At 43.4% G+C, this 13,549-nt stretch overlaps 1 protein-coding gene across 2 annotated transcripts in view; it reads left to right on the top strand.

Annotated features, from left to right (window-relative positions):
* Positions 1–13,549, top strand: part of ELAPOR2 (endosome-lysosome associated apoptosis and autophagy regulator family member 2) — a 163,263-nt gene that overhangs the window by 95,887 nt on the left and 53,827 nt on the right. For both annotated transcript variants that reach the window (XM_059725807.1, XM_006273760.4), the window contains exons 3-4: positions 8,543–8,738; positions 10,573–10,720. In XM_059725807.1, coding sequence (XP_059581790.1) covers positions 8,543–8,738; positions 10,573–10,720 — 344 coding nt within the window. The remainder of the gene's footprint in view (positions 1–8,542; positions 8,739–10,572; positions 10,721–13,549) is intronic.

Genomic DNA, 13,549 nt, shown 5'->3' on the forward strand with positions numbered 1-13,549 from the left:
ACAAGAGGATCTACACCTGTTTAAATGGGTACAGCCAGAGGGACCATTGATATAGTTTATTGTTTCTCAGTTAAAAGCATGATGCATAAATGACTTATTTTTAAGACAATATAATGTCTAGCATCTGGTGGGCATTTCCTCCCAGATTACACTAGTTTTCAAGGTGAATAAATTTAAGGTATAAGCTGACAGTTCCCTTTTTAAAGGAAGATCTAATCTAGTCACTGATAACACCTCTGAACATAACTATGGGAGAAAAAGAACATGAATTAGTCACAGTCTATTGGAGAAGCCTCATATAAATTATTCACATGAGACATTTTGAATTAGGTTAAGATTATAGGAAACATTATTAATAAAGCAACAACGCCTGTTTTCTTTTGGCTTTTCAGCAATATTTTTTTTCATCCCTCATTTTGGTTCTTGGTTTAGCTGTTGTTTAGACCTGCTGGTACAAAGCATACAGGATATACTTTGCTGTCAGGAAGTGCTGAATAGATAGTTCCAAATAAACTGCATTTCACAGTATTCATTCATTCTTATACTTAAAGCTTCCGCATTGGCATCTGTGCCACCAAACTCAACAGCTGGTCAGAGGCGAGTGATATCTCTGGTGAGCTACTAGACCTTGCCTGAGCTGCAGTTTTTTCTTCTGTCCTCACTGGACAAGGCAGCTCAGCTGAGCAGATGAGGCAGAATAAGAAACTCTGGTATAGTTCCTGGAGCCCAGAGAGATGAATTCTGAATGATGAAGATGGACTGGGGCGAGCTAAAGAAGTCAATGGAGTGGATCTTCTCACTTACGCCAGGCTGGAGGCACAGCATGGTGGCACCTTAGGGTGCCTATACCTGTGCTCCAAAGTGCTCTAATTAGAAAGCATTGGAGCAGTCGTCTGAAGTGTTCTAATTTGCTGCAGCATCATGAGTATTCAGTGTCCCACATTTCAGAGTGGCTATGGGGGTGCTTTAACTAAAAGTCGTTGAACAAGCTTTAGTTAAAGCACCCCTGCAGTCATTTTGAAATGCGGGATGCTGAATACATGCGGTGCTGAGGTGTTTTAATTAGAGCGGCTGTCTGGGAACTGCTCTAACTAAAATTTCCGTCCCCCTGCCCCCCACCCGGGAGCACATGTCTAGGCACCCTTAGAGACTAATTGGTTCAGAGAGCATAAGCAACTGATGAAGCAGGCTATCACTTTTGAAAGCTTGTGCCTCTTTTAACAAGTTAGTCTCTAAGGACATCTATAGACATGCTCTGGGAGTGGGGGAGGAGGGGTGCTCTAATTAGAGCAACCCTGAGAGCTGCTCTGATTAAAGCACCTGGAGTGTCTTGTGCATCAGTGCTCCCATGTTTCAAAATGGTGGTGGGGTTATTTGGGGCATTTGTACACGTGTGGGCTGCAGCACCTGGTGCTGCGTTGCATGCATTTGTATAAATGGCGAAATGTGCGTCAGCACTGACAAAACGGTGGTGGCATGCTTTTGAAGTAAAACACAACAAAGGCGTTTTGGTTCAAAAGTGCATCACTGCCATTTTCTGCGTGCTGATGTGCATTTTGCCATTTATACAAATGCATGCGATGCAGCGCCGGCTTCTGTGGGTGCTCGCCAGCCCCATCCCCGCTGCCGCTGGCTTTTAAAGGCACTTGCCAGCCCTGTCCCCATCGGCGCCATCAACTTCTGTGGGTGCTCCCCCAGATTCAGGAGGCACGAGTCGCCCCTGAACAAAGGCACATATATAAATGCCCTTTATCTAAAGCTCGTTTGATGAACTTTAGGTAAAGCACCCCTGCTGCCATTTTGAAGTGCGGGGACACTAATACATGAGATGTGGAGGCTGGCTGGAGTATGGTAATTTGCCATGCTCCAGCATACTCAATTAATTGTATGTGACTACCTAACCTCGTGTGTGACTACCTAACTTCATTAAGAGTCTTTGACACGGGGCCTTGTCAAAAGGTTTTTGGAAGTCCAGATTTACTGTCAGCTGGATCATCCTGATCCCCACCTGCTTATTGACACCCTCAAAGAACTCTAGTAGGTTAGTGAAGCATGATTTCCTTTTGATTCTTTTCCAGCAAGTCATGTCCATATACTGAACAGTTCTTTTTTTATTATTGTTCTTACCAGTTTTCTACAGAAGTTAGATTCACTGGCTTGTAGTTTCATCTAGAGCCTATTTTTTTAAATATGGGAGTCACATTGGCAGTCCTGTCGCCCAAGGCTGTTTTTAGTGATGGGTTGTATGCTATAGTTAGGAGTTCAGCAATTTCTGTTCTGACCTCCTTCAGGACCATAAGGTGAATGCCATCAGGTTCTGGTGATTTGCTATAAATGTACAGTAGAAAATATGGTCTTTAGTACTCTGCCAGCCTGTGTTTCCTCTGCACATGTTTTTAGCATTTACTTTCAGCTCACTGGGGAAAATGACACATAGCATAACATTTTCCAAGTGCTGGTCATGGAGAACACCATTAGAAGCACCTCTGTTCAATGATAATTTTGCATTTATGGATATTTTTGAGATAGCCCCTTCTTAATCTATTGAACATATGCTTTATTGGTACTATATAGTACTAATGTTTTAAGAAAATGTCATGCAGTACTAAATAAAAGTCCTTATGAAAGTATATGACATCTGTATAATATCAACTACATTTGTAATATCCTTAAAAAATGAGAATAGGTTTGTTTGGCAAGGCATGTTTTCTCAAAGATCATATTGGCTGGTGTGCATTTTGTTCCTCTCGTTTAGTTCTTTATTAATTGAATCCCATGTCAGCTTTATATGTGCTTGTGTGTGGGCGCATATATGTGTATGCCTGTTAAGTATATATAATACTATCTAATAGCATCCTTTATCCCTAGGATTAGCAGCCATAGCAACACAAGTTTCCCTGTGCTTAGTAGGAGAAAGCTGATAAGATGACAACATTCAGTAATACAGCTTCAGGCCATAGCCAAGACCTTGGTCCATGGTTTGCTCACTTGCATTGCTGTGACTCTGAAGCTGTTTTATCAGCTTCAGTAGAGCTACCCCAAATTGCCATCAGTGTAACTGATACTACAATGTCTGACTCCTGTCTGACTGAGTCTAAGAAAGAGGTAGTCAGCTGTATTAGTCTGAAATCCATCAGAAGGTAGGGTAGATATGCACCTTTATAGACTAACTCAATAAGATATGTAGAGCATAAACTTTCGTGAACCCAAGTTCACCTAAAACTAAGAAAGCCAAGGGCAACGCCTGGCATTAGAAGAGTTTTCCTATATACCTCTGTGCCCAGTTGGATATATTGGAATGCTCTTCTGATAGATGGCTTGCCAGAGATCAAGGACATCCAATTTAGTGGCTGCACAGGCTGCGTTTCTGAATGTGAGCCATGAGTTACACCTAGAGTTCATCTTTGAATCATCTTGTATGAAAATCTGTCTTGTAGTTTGCCAGATTTCCATACCAGAGGGAACTGGTTCCAGTACAAGGGGGACCCAACTCTTTCAGCTTGGACCATGACTGACATTTCCAAAAGTGCTTAAGTAACTTAGGAGTCTAAATTCCATTTTCATAAAAGACTGGGTTGGATATGGATCAAACTCAAAGATGTCTCCAATTTAGGATTCACTATGCTTAAAAGATAGGTGCCTTAATTTAGGAAGCTGGCCCAAATATGAGCACTCGGGATCACTTCAAAATGAATGAGAAAAGCTGGGTACCTTCACACTGATTTGGAACAGGAAAGCACCTAGCACTAGCCAACTGTAAACACTGGGATATGTCTGAATTTCTACCATACTTAGAGCTTAGGCATCTGTTGCAGGGCTGTGCATTATGCACATGGAATCCAATACATAAAGGCATCCTCTTAAAGCAGGGGTGGGCAAAATGCAGCCTGCAGGCCAGATGTGGCCCACCAGGCCATTCTATCCAGCCCGCAGGGCCCCTAAAACATTTAGAAAATTCATGTTAATCTGCCGTAGGCTGCCTGTCATGCGGCCCTCGATGGCTTGCCAAAACTCAGTAAGCGGTCCTCCGCCCAAAATAATTGCCTGCCCCTGTCTTAAACCAAAGGGGCCTGGGTGAGCCAATTTGAGTCAGTTAAGACCTCAAAATGCCATTTATGCACAGATTGGCACTCTTTTCCTACACATGTAACCCTGTGTATGTGAATGGCTATGTACATGTCCAGAAATAGAATAGCAACCTAAGTTTAAGTGGCATTTTTGGATGTCGACGAGCAGGTGGACAACCAAATCTAGCAACTAAGAATCCTGGAGAAAACAGATTTGTACCCTAAGTGCCTAAGTGACCAGGCATTGATGGCATGGCATCGTCCACCTGCTGATAACCTAATGGTTAGGACTCTTACCAGGAAGTGGGAGACCTACGTTCTGTGTCTTCCTCAGCCTGAGGGGGCTCAACCCCTTATCTCCCTCCTCTGATTTTCGTACCTTAACTGCTAGGGCATCATGATCTCCATAGAAGCATCTGTTACTTCCAGTTGAAGAAGCTGGACCACTGTACAGAAAATAATGCAAGAGTCATAGGGCCAAGAGAAGATCAAGCAAGAGGAAGTATACTTGTGTGGCCCAATGATGACCCTCTCCTGAGAGCTGAGTGCAGTGTTGTCACCTGTGGGCCACCATACATCAAGTAGGTGATGCCTCCCCGCAGTGACTCAGTCAGGTTCTCACCCTACATGCCTTGGATCCCAAGTACAGAGACTTGCCTAATGAGAAACCTTGAGTTGGGTACATCGGCTCTGAGGAGGGATGGGAGCTCTGACATAGATCCATGCCCAGTGTTTCCTGTTGACTAACCGGGTTCCTCGGTGCTCTAAATTGTCCTTTGGAGGTGTCTATTCACAGTAGGTGCCCAAATTCAATTTTTTGGACTGCTTGCTTGGAGCTAGGTGCTGCTTTTTTATTTTGATTTTTGATGCCTAAACTGAGCCATTGATGAGGTTAACCTAGCGCTGGAGCCTAACACGGAGAGGGGAGCTTGTGGACCTCCTTGCTGTTCACAATGGCCCACTCTTCTCTTTCTTGGTTATCTATAGCACCCCATGGTTATAACAGCAATTTACATGGATGAATAGTAAGAGAGAAAAGTATTGCATGTATGATTAGTGACTTTTAACGAGGTTGTAGCAACTCATCAAGGATGGTTGATTGTGGACTACTTGCCTATTAGCCATATCTTGAGAAAAATATAAGCTCCGAGGAATCCATTGGGATTCTGTCAACACCTTCCTGTCATCAAGATACTTCCACTCTCAGAGCATTTCCCTTGACACTGGCATTTTTAAGGCATAAAAGAGGTTGGCTCTTTTGCAGCCTATTTTTTATTAAACAAAGGTTTCCCTTTGGTAGGTAATCCTCACACAAAAATCCTCCACATGATTCAGCTATGTGCTTGTCATCCCATCCCCCCGTTAGCTACTCTGCACTGACTGGAATAAAATCAAGTGATGCATCTGTTCTGATGTCAAAAGTAGTTCGCTTTGCCATTAGCCACATTCAGCCTCAAATTGAACCTGGCAAGCAGCTGGCACTCTCAGAGCTAGTTTTGCTCTTAGACATATGTGTTTTGACAGGAATTGTGGCCTTCTTTGGAGTACATATCAGGGCGCTATGGAGAAAAGCAAATTTAAAAACAAAAGAAGAAAATCAGTCTGTAACACTGAGTATGGGTGATTAATTTGGGACTATAGGTGATTAATTTGGATGTCCTTCACACTAGCCTGCCTGCTCATTCAAGCTATTTCTTTTTCAAATGTTGCTGTTATTTCCTTTTCCTCCCATCTGAAGTGATCAGACCATCAGGAGTTAAACAGATACCAGCTCAGTTCAAGCAATCATCCCTGGTTACCTCCACTACAAGCTGAACAGGAGGCTCTGATGCCTGCTGTGTCTTCAGTATGGCAGTGAGTTTCTCTTGGATACCAACCCCCTACTTGAAGTTCACAAATTTGGAACATGTGGTTAAGCAATGTTCTCAATCTCTTGCTTTTTAACTGAAAAAAGCATTTGGAATAGATAAAACAGCATCATGAGAGATCTTGCTATTCCCTCATGGCTTTTCACCACACTTCCAGAAAAACACAGGACGGCAGAACAGAATATGATGTTGTAGGTGGCTTAATTCCTGATGCTGAATTGGCACACTATTCTGCTTAGCTCTTTGTACACCGAGCATGAAAAGCTACTCCCTGTTCCAAAGCATTTACAATCGAAGCCTCCAATTCATGAAGGAGGCCCACACCCCAATTCATGAATGCATTTAAGCAGAAGTTTGAGTATGTGCTGAAAGTCAAAGGGGCTTCAACCCACATGTAAAATTCAGCACACATATTTGAAGTTAAGCTTCAACACATATATGAATAGGGGTGCGGTCCTGCATTATGGCCTAAATAGGTTCCTTCCCATTTCTCATTGCTACCTGCACTGAAAGTGACAGCATTAAAAGAAGTCAAATTATTTGTTTGACTGAAAACCACAGGCTCATGGAAACTGCACTGATTTGACTAAGAGGCCAATTCAACTCATCTACTTAACCTTCTTTTGGAGGTAATCTTTTGTTTACCCCCCAGGGTTGCCAGCCAAGGATGGTATCACAAAGGGATGCCATGTGAGTCAATACCCGAGTGGGAACTTGAACTGCAGGTTTGGCTGGGATTGGCTAGAAAGTGAATTTTCTGTTACCGTACCACCTCCTTATCAAAGAGTCTTAAGCCAAACACGTTTTTCAGCTGCCAGATAAGCTTTGGTACATCTGTAAAACATCGTGTGCCAGAGCCTCAGCTGATGTGCATTGTTTTATGACAGTTACACCAGCTGGGAATCTGCCCCCATGAACCGACATGGGCTCAAAACCAACTCTACCTTTCAATGGGTAAGTAGCACTTATGTAGCTAACTTAAGCTGCTTAAGTAGCATTTGGGTTGTTTACGCAGATTATAGATCCTTCTCCTATAGATGCATTATTCCATGTGTTGACCTCCAGAGGCATCCTGGGAACCAAGAAAAGTTTGAAGAGTCAGTCCCACTCATTAAATACTCATAAGCAACAATGTAAATACCTTTTAATAGCAAATTTAATAATGAAATACTGATGTGATATAAATGACCAAATGGTACAGGTAAGTCATATAACCAAATGATTAAAATTTATAAAATGTGCATTCATCTAAAGAAATAAGAGTCTTATTTAAAAAGCCTAATAGATGGCCAGCCTGTTGGGGAAAAGGACATCTTATCTAGGTTTCAAATTAAGTTTTAAAAGAGAACTTGGTTCATCTGCAGCTGGGCTGTTCAGGAAGGACAGTAGTTCAAGGCTGAACAGCAAAGATGCCAAGGTGAACGTAGATGATTATACTCTATTGCCTGGCCCAGTATCAAAAAGCTTACTAAATAAGGCCAACATTTAAAAAAAAGTTTTTAATAGGTTCTGCTCCAATTAATATTCATATGCCTATTTTTATCCCCTATTAAGCTATATCTTGGCCCAAACTAAATCTAACTGGAAAAAAGCCACTAAATGTGCTCTAAGCAACCTTTAGCTTATTTCTTTTAACCTGTATTTCTTGCACTTTCTAAAAATATTCTCACCTCTGACATTCTCTGGCATGCTCATTTCCTTTGCCTCTTCTCTTACCTAAACTTTGGGCAAGCAAATACAAGCAAATGCTTTACCCATTGCCATTAAGCAGCTTAGAGCCTACTATAGTCTACACATGTAAATCACAAACAACTGAGGAGGGGCCTTGCTCCTTTTAATATAATGGTTACTTGCCCTACAAATGATATCCAAGTTATAGACCCCACTCACTTAGTGGGTTTTAAATCTACATCTTCCTCTTTCCTGCAAAGTTCTTCAACCACCCTGTGGACTTTGACATTTCTGTAAAAGCTGGTTCACTGGGCTGCCAAGAGGGGATGATATGTGGACTTGAAAAAGCAAGGCTGAGAGTGGAGGGTGCAGTGGTCCAGACCTCAGTGGGTCTTTTAATTTAATAGTCATTGGATAGACAGCAGCAGAATATCTTCTACCCCACTGACCAACTCACTTAGCCATTTTAGTATTGCATTGTGGTCCAGATCCTAAATCAGGGCCTCATCATATGAGGTGCTATACAGACATAATAAAAGACTGTCCCTGCTCCCATTGCACTCTTAGCTCAACAGGCAGGTGAAAGAAACCTGGCCATGATAAGGAAGAGCAGGATAGCAGAAGTACAGCATCTTTCTGCATATATGGTTGTGTGCACAGCTTTCTGTGTATTTTTTATTTTTTTATTTATTTTTACTAATGGAGGCAAATAAATCAATCAGTAGCTTTAATCTGAGATTTGATTTCCACACTTTCACACAAGCAGAAAAACTGAAGTGTGTTTGCAGCTCAGTTTTACAGTGTGTTTTTGGCTATGCACCATTATGTTTCTGATTTCTGTGTCTAGGGCTTTTGGGAAAGGTTTCCAGAGTGACAGCTCACCAGTGCTACTAATTGCCTTTCCAGTTCATCAGTTGTAAATGATTGTCTTCCCAGCTTTTTCATGTGCTTCTGGAGAATACCTGGAAATGAAGAACCAGGTGTGCAGTAAATGTGCCGAGGGGACCTATTCCTTGGGGAGTGGGATCAAATTTGATGAATGGGATGAACTGCCAGCAGGATTCTCCAATGTGGCAACTTTCATGGATACTGCTATCGGTGCAGCTGAGAATAAAGCAGACAGCTGTGACAAGTAAGAAAAAGCCTTATCGATTGATCTGCAGCCACACTCACAAAAGGGTTTTGACTCTTTTGGATTTTAGTGGGATTAGCACATAGTTTTGCTGTGGGGAAACAGTTGCTTTGTTAGCATACTAACATAGATTCTGCATGGTGTTAACAGAGGAACAGTAACTGATATACTGTGCCTATCAGAATGGGACCCAGGATCATCTTTTAATGGGAGTTCTTAGGAAAACGAGAGGAAAGTGGTGCCCACTTTGCTGCATAGATGCATAAAAACAAAGACATTTTGCAATCAAAGCGAAGTCTGCATGGTACCAGTCAGCATACTGCAGGGCTATTGAATAATGAAAAAATATAGGAGAAATACAACAAGCCCTATCTGACCTGCCGCAGTGGCTTTGCACTGGCCCATCAGCATAAAGTCAATTTAACTAATCACATGAGCATTCCTCCATACCAGGGGAAGGGAGGGGAGCAGTCCTCAGATGACATAAGGCCAAGATAACAGTGTGATAAGAGTAGCAAGGGCCCACTTGCTTTCAGCCAATCTTTGCTATCCTAATAGCCTCCTATGGGTCATTACTCATTACGAGCAAGCAAAACTAAGAACAGCCTGGGGCTTCTGTGGTTTGTGCCTCAGTCATTCCAAGACTGATTTAGAGTAAAAGGGTGCTTGTACATGTGACGATGCTACCATGTACACGTGATGAAAATTTCCCTTTGTGTGGCTTATTGGTGTCACACTTTATACATACTTGTGTTTTGGGGGTTTTAAGTGAGTTTGCATTGTCACAAACTAAACCACATCCCAATGTAGTTTAGTTTGCAATGTTGCAACTTGGAATGTTGCAGCCATTAATTTGTCCGCTCACCCCACAGCTGCAGGGGAGGCTGGCAGGCTCCACTAAAAAAAGGATCAGGCCCCTCATCACTTCTACTTTCAGCAGGTGCCTGTGACCACCAGGATACCTGGGGCTACCTGGGACCAGGCTGGCTTGCCCCTGGGGCAGTGCAGGGAGGTGGCAGGAGGGTGGATGGGTGTTTTGGCAGCCAGAGAAGGTGATGGGGATGGTGCATGGGGCGCTGGAAGCCCAGGTGGGCTTGGGGAAGAGTTGGATCAGGAGCTTCTGAGCTGGGGCAGCACCTGGCCCACTAGTAGCCTGCCCAGCTGGCCCCAGGGGGCACCACCACTGTGGAGGGAAGGACCGGGGCCCCCACAGCTCAGGGGCTACTTGGCCCACCGGCAGCTCACCCCATAGCTGTAGGAGAGGCAGGCAGGCTTTGCTGGAGGAAAAAAAAAAGAAAGGATCAGGTCCTTTGCCACTTCTGCCTTCAGTAGGCACCTGCAGCTGCCAGGACAATAATGTGTATACAGTGACGGAAAAATAAAACCCACCGTTTTAATTAAAAACTCACCGTTTCAGTTTAGGGGGCATAGAATGTAACCCTGAAGGACTAAACCCCCGTCACGTGTACAAGTGCCCAAAGTGTCTTGAAGCTGTCTTGAAAGCTATGCCATCCTCAGTAGTTGCAGAAGGGCTGTTCATGAGGCTCTGAGATTTGATATTTTAGAACACGGGTCAGAACACCTTCCAGCTTAGGGTACATGAGACATATCACCATGGGCTAAAAAAGTTCTGAGAAAAGGTAAACTTTGCAGAGCTTATTCTAGTTATGTGAAAAATGCATCCGAAGCCAATGTTAAGGGGGTAGGGAATGAATTTGTGTCCCTTATGAAGCAATATAGTTTTATATAAGCCATATATTTATAGAAGGATGTTAAAAATGTCTTCCTCGTGCCTGTGCTCTAAAACCAGGGTTTTTTTGTTTATGTTTATCAGCTCCTCGTGGACGCCTCGTGGGAATTACATCGAGTCTAATAGGGATGACTGCACGGTTTCTCTGATCTACGCAGTTCATTTGAAGAAGTCTGGCTCTGTCTTCTTTGAATACCAGTATATTGACAACAACATCTTCTTTGAGTTTTTTGTAAGGGCTTTTCTACACTGAATATAACCCCTAGAGTAAAAGGACATGATAAAGGCCTACACTGGAAGCCATTTATTTTTTCTCATCCTCTACCCATTTAGTCTGAACAAACTTTAAAAAATCTCATTTTTCCTTGTTGTTTACACTGCCTGGTTACATCTTTACATTACATTCACAACTGGCCTATGCTGACTGCTTTCATTGTTGGGTAGATTTTTCAAAAGTACCTAAATAGTTAGGCAGAAAGGTCGTGTACATTTGTGTCCAACGTTTCTGTCACTGTTCTCCTAGTTATAGGGGTTTATAGCATCCTACCATAAAGTTGAAATCATCAGAGAATCTGCTTTCACATAGTTCTTTTGAATGTCACAAAAGCATTTCTGACCATATTCAGTTCCATGATATTCCTTGGAGTAGTTTTTTTTCTCCTTTGCCAAAGTTTTGGGTCTGGATAATGAGCCTGATCTTAAAATTAATCCTTATATGAGTCTTGTTCCTTCATATGGATAGTTCTGTGGATTTCAGTGGGACTGCTAAGAGAACAAGGGCTCCAGGTTCCCAGGCAGCAGCACCCAACTTCTCTCATCCAGCAGGCAGATCAGAGGCTGCAACCCCGGGAGGGCTGCGGGGGAGGTGCAATCGGTCTCAGTTCCCTTTCCCAGCCTGATTGAACTGGGGAAGGGAACTGAGCCTCATCACTCAGTTCCCCTCCCCAGTGCTGCGATCAATCAGGCTGGGAAAGGGAACTGAGCGGTCTGAGTTCCCTTCCCCAGCCCGATCCTAGCGCTGGGGAAGGGAACTCAGCTCAGCTGGGCTCTGTTCCCTTCCCCAGCCTGATGGATTGCAGCACTGGGGAGGGGAACTAAGTGATCCTAGCACCGGGGAGAGGAACTCAGTCGGGCTGCTTCGAAACTCAAAACGTTTTGAAACTTTCAAAATGTTTTGACTGCCCTTGTTTTGTTTCGAGGCTGTTTTGAAGCCCTCTGTTTCATTTTGATTTTGCTGTTTTGTGATCAAAATGTGTCGAAACGAAACAGCCAGTGAAATTTCACACAGCCCTGTCAAACATGCCATACTGCTCTGCACTGGATGTCTTTAGAACCTAAAGCAGTGTAGTTGTGTGCAGGCTAATTAGCACAGGCTAACCAGCAGTATCCCTCAGCAGTGCTAATTAGCCAAGGCCTTTGTGGACCCAGCAACTCTGCTTTCAGTTTTGGAGGCAGTCAACTTGAGACAGTATGGCATGTTTGAGGGCACTGCTGCCAGTCATCGTAAGCTTATCATATGGCATAGGCTTAGGTGCTGTGGAAGATTCTACCCAAAGCTGTCTTGCTTTCCTGGTCAAAGTTGCAGAAGCTGCTCAGAAGGAGGCAGGAGGAACTTAACAGGGAATAACAACTTGGAACAAAAGTGCTGGGCATTGTCTGTTGGGCTCACTTGTTGCATTGGTTGGGTCTCACCTTCGATACCATCAGAAAAACAGGGTGTCTCAGCTGAGTGTTAGAGCTTAATTAGCATTTGTAAACCTTTTTTGAACTGCTGGAATGAAAGCCACTATATATCATTATTCTTAGTATGGGATGGAAAAGGATGACAAAAAATAACTTGTTTTCGATGCCTGGGGCACCTTCCTACTGCTGCTAGTAGTTCAATGCAACCTCTTGCACTTTGTTAAGAGACAGGACATACTGTTTTATTAAACCCCCTAAGGCTTTTTATTAGACTGTCCTGCCTGCTTCATAAGATGGAAGCAGCAAATGTGCTTTTACCATCAGTTGAATGTAATAGGAACATGCTCCTAGCTGTAGTTATTTCAACGACTGACTGAGTTTTTTTTCTTGCAGAGAAGCAAAAATATTAGGAGCCATATTGTATTCCATCTATTAGGCATCTTAGTGGATGCAGATGCCTACATTCAATCTGTTCTACCCTATTTAAATCTTCCAAATCCATTAATGCATGTACTTTCATAACCTGTTATCATCTTATTTTTACAGAATCATACAATCATAGAAGAGTAGGCTGGAAGGGACCTAATGAGGTCATCTAGTCCAGTCCCCTGCTCAGGGCAGGATCATCCCTATCTAAAACTTTAGACAAGTGTTTGTTTAATGGGTTCTTTAAAATGTCATGAAAATTCAGGCCTGAAACATCAAAAAGCATCCTAGCTTGCCACAGGTAGAGACAGGGTGATGATGGCACTGCCCACGTGCAGCTACTGCAAAGCAAGGAAGTAGTCATTAAAATACTCTAAAGAGATGAAAGGAAGTCTTCATTCCACCCCCTTTCCTTCCCACTCCCAACTCCAGCTGCAGAGAAAGAGAAAACCCCATACAGATCATGCCAGTATGACCGCAATGTAAAATTCCTTCCTGATCCCAAATATGGTGGGTCACAACAGTGCAGCAAGGGGTACATCTACATGAGACATTTACTGTGGAGCTGACTAATTAGCTCTGCTATAAATGGCTCAGCATTTACACATGCACCCCTATTAGGGCACAGAAAACTAATAAACCACACCTCAGGTTAGTACTTGTAAATGCAAGTCCTAGCTGGCTGTAGAGCTTTTTCATGCGTAGCAACGCACATATAGATGCTGACCCAGCTGGATGGGGCATGAGGGTGCTTCAGTGTGGGGTCAGGGGGCAGTGCCTGCTGGCTAGCCCTGCACTGAAGCACCCTTGTGCCTCATCCAACCCTACCACACCACACTGAGCCGGGTTGGAGCAGCCCCAGGCTGCCATGGCTGCTTTGCCTGGGCTCCATGTGCTGTGCCTGAATAAACTGCAGAGTTTATTGCTCCAGAATTAAGTGCTTCCAGGTGCA

The sequence above is a fragment of the Alligator mississippiensis genome, chromosome 4 (assembly GCF_030867095.1).
Source record: "Alligator mississippiensis isolate rAllMis1 chromosome 4, rAllMis1, whole genome shotgun sequence".
NCBI classification, from domain to species: Eukaryota; Metazoa; Chordata; order Crocodylia; family Alligatoridae; genus Alligator; species Alligator mississippiensis.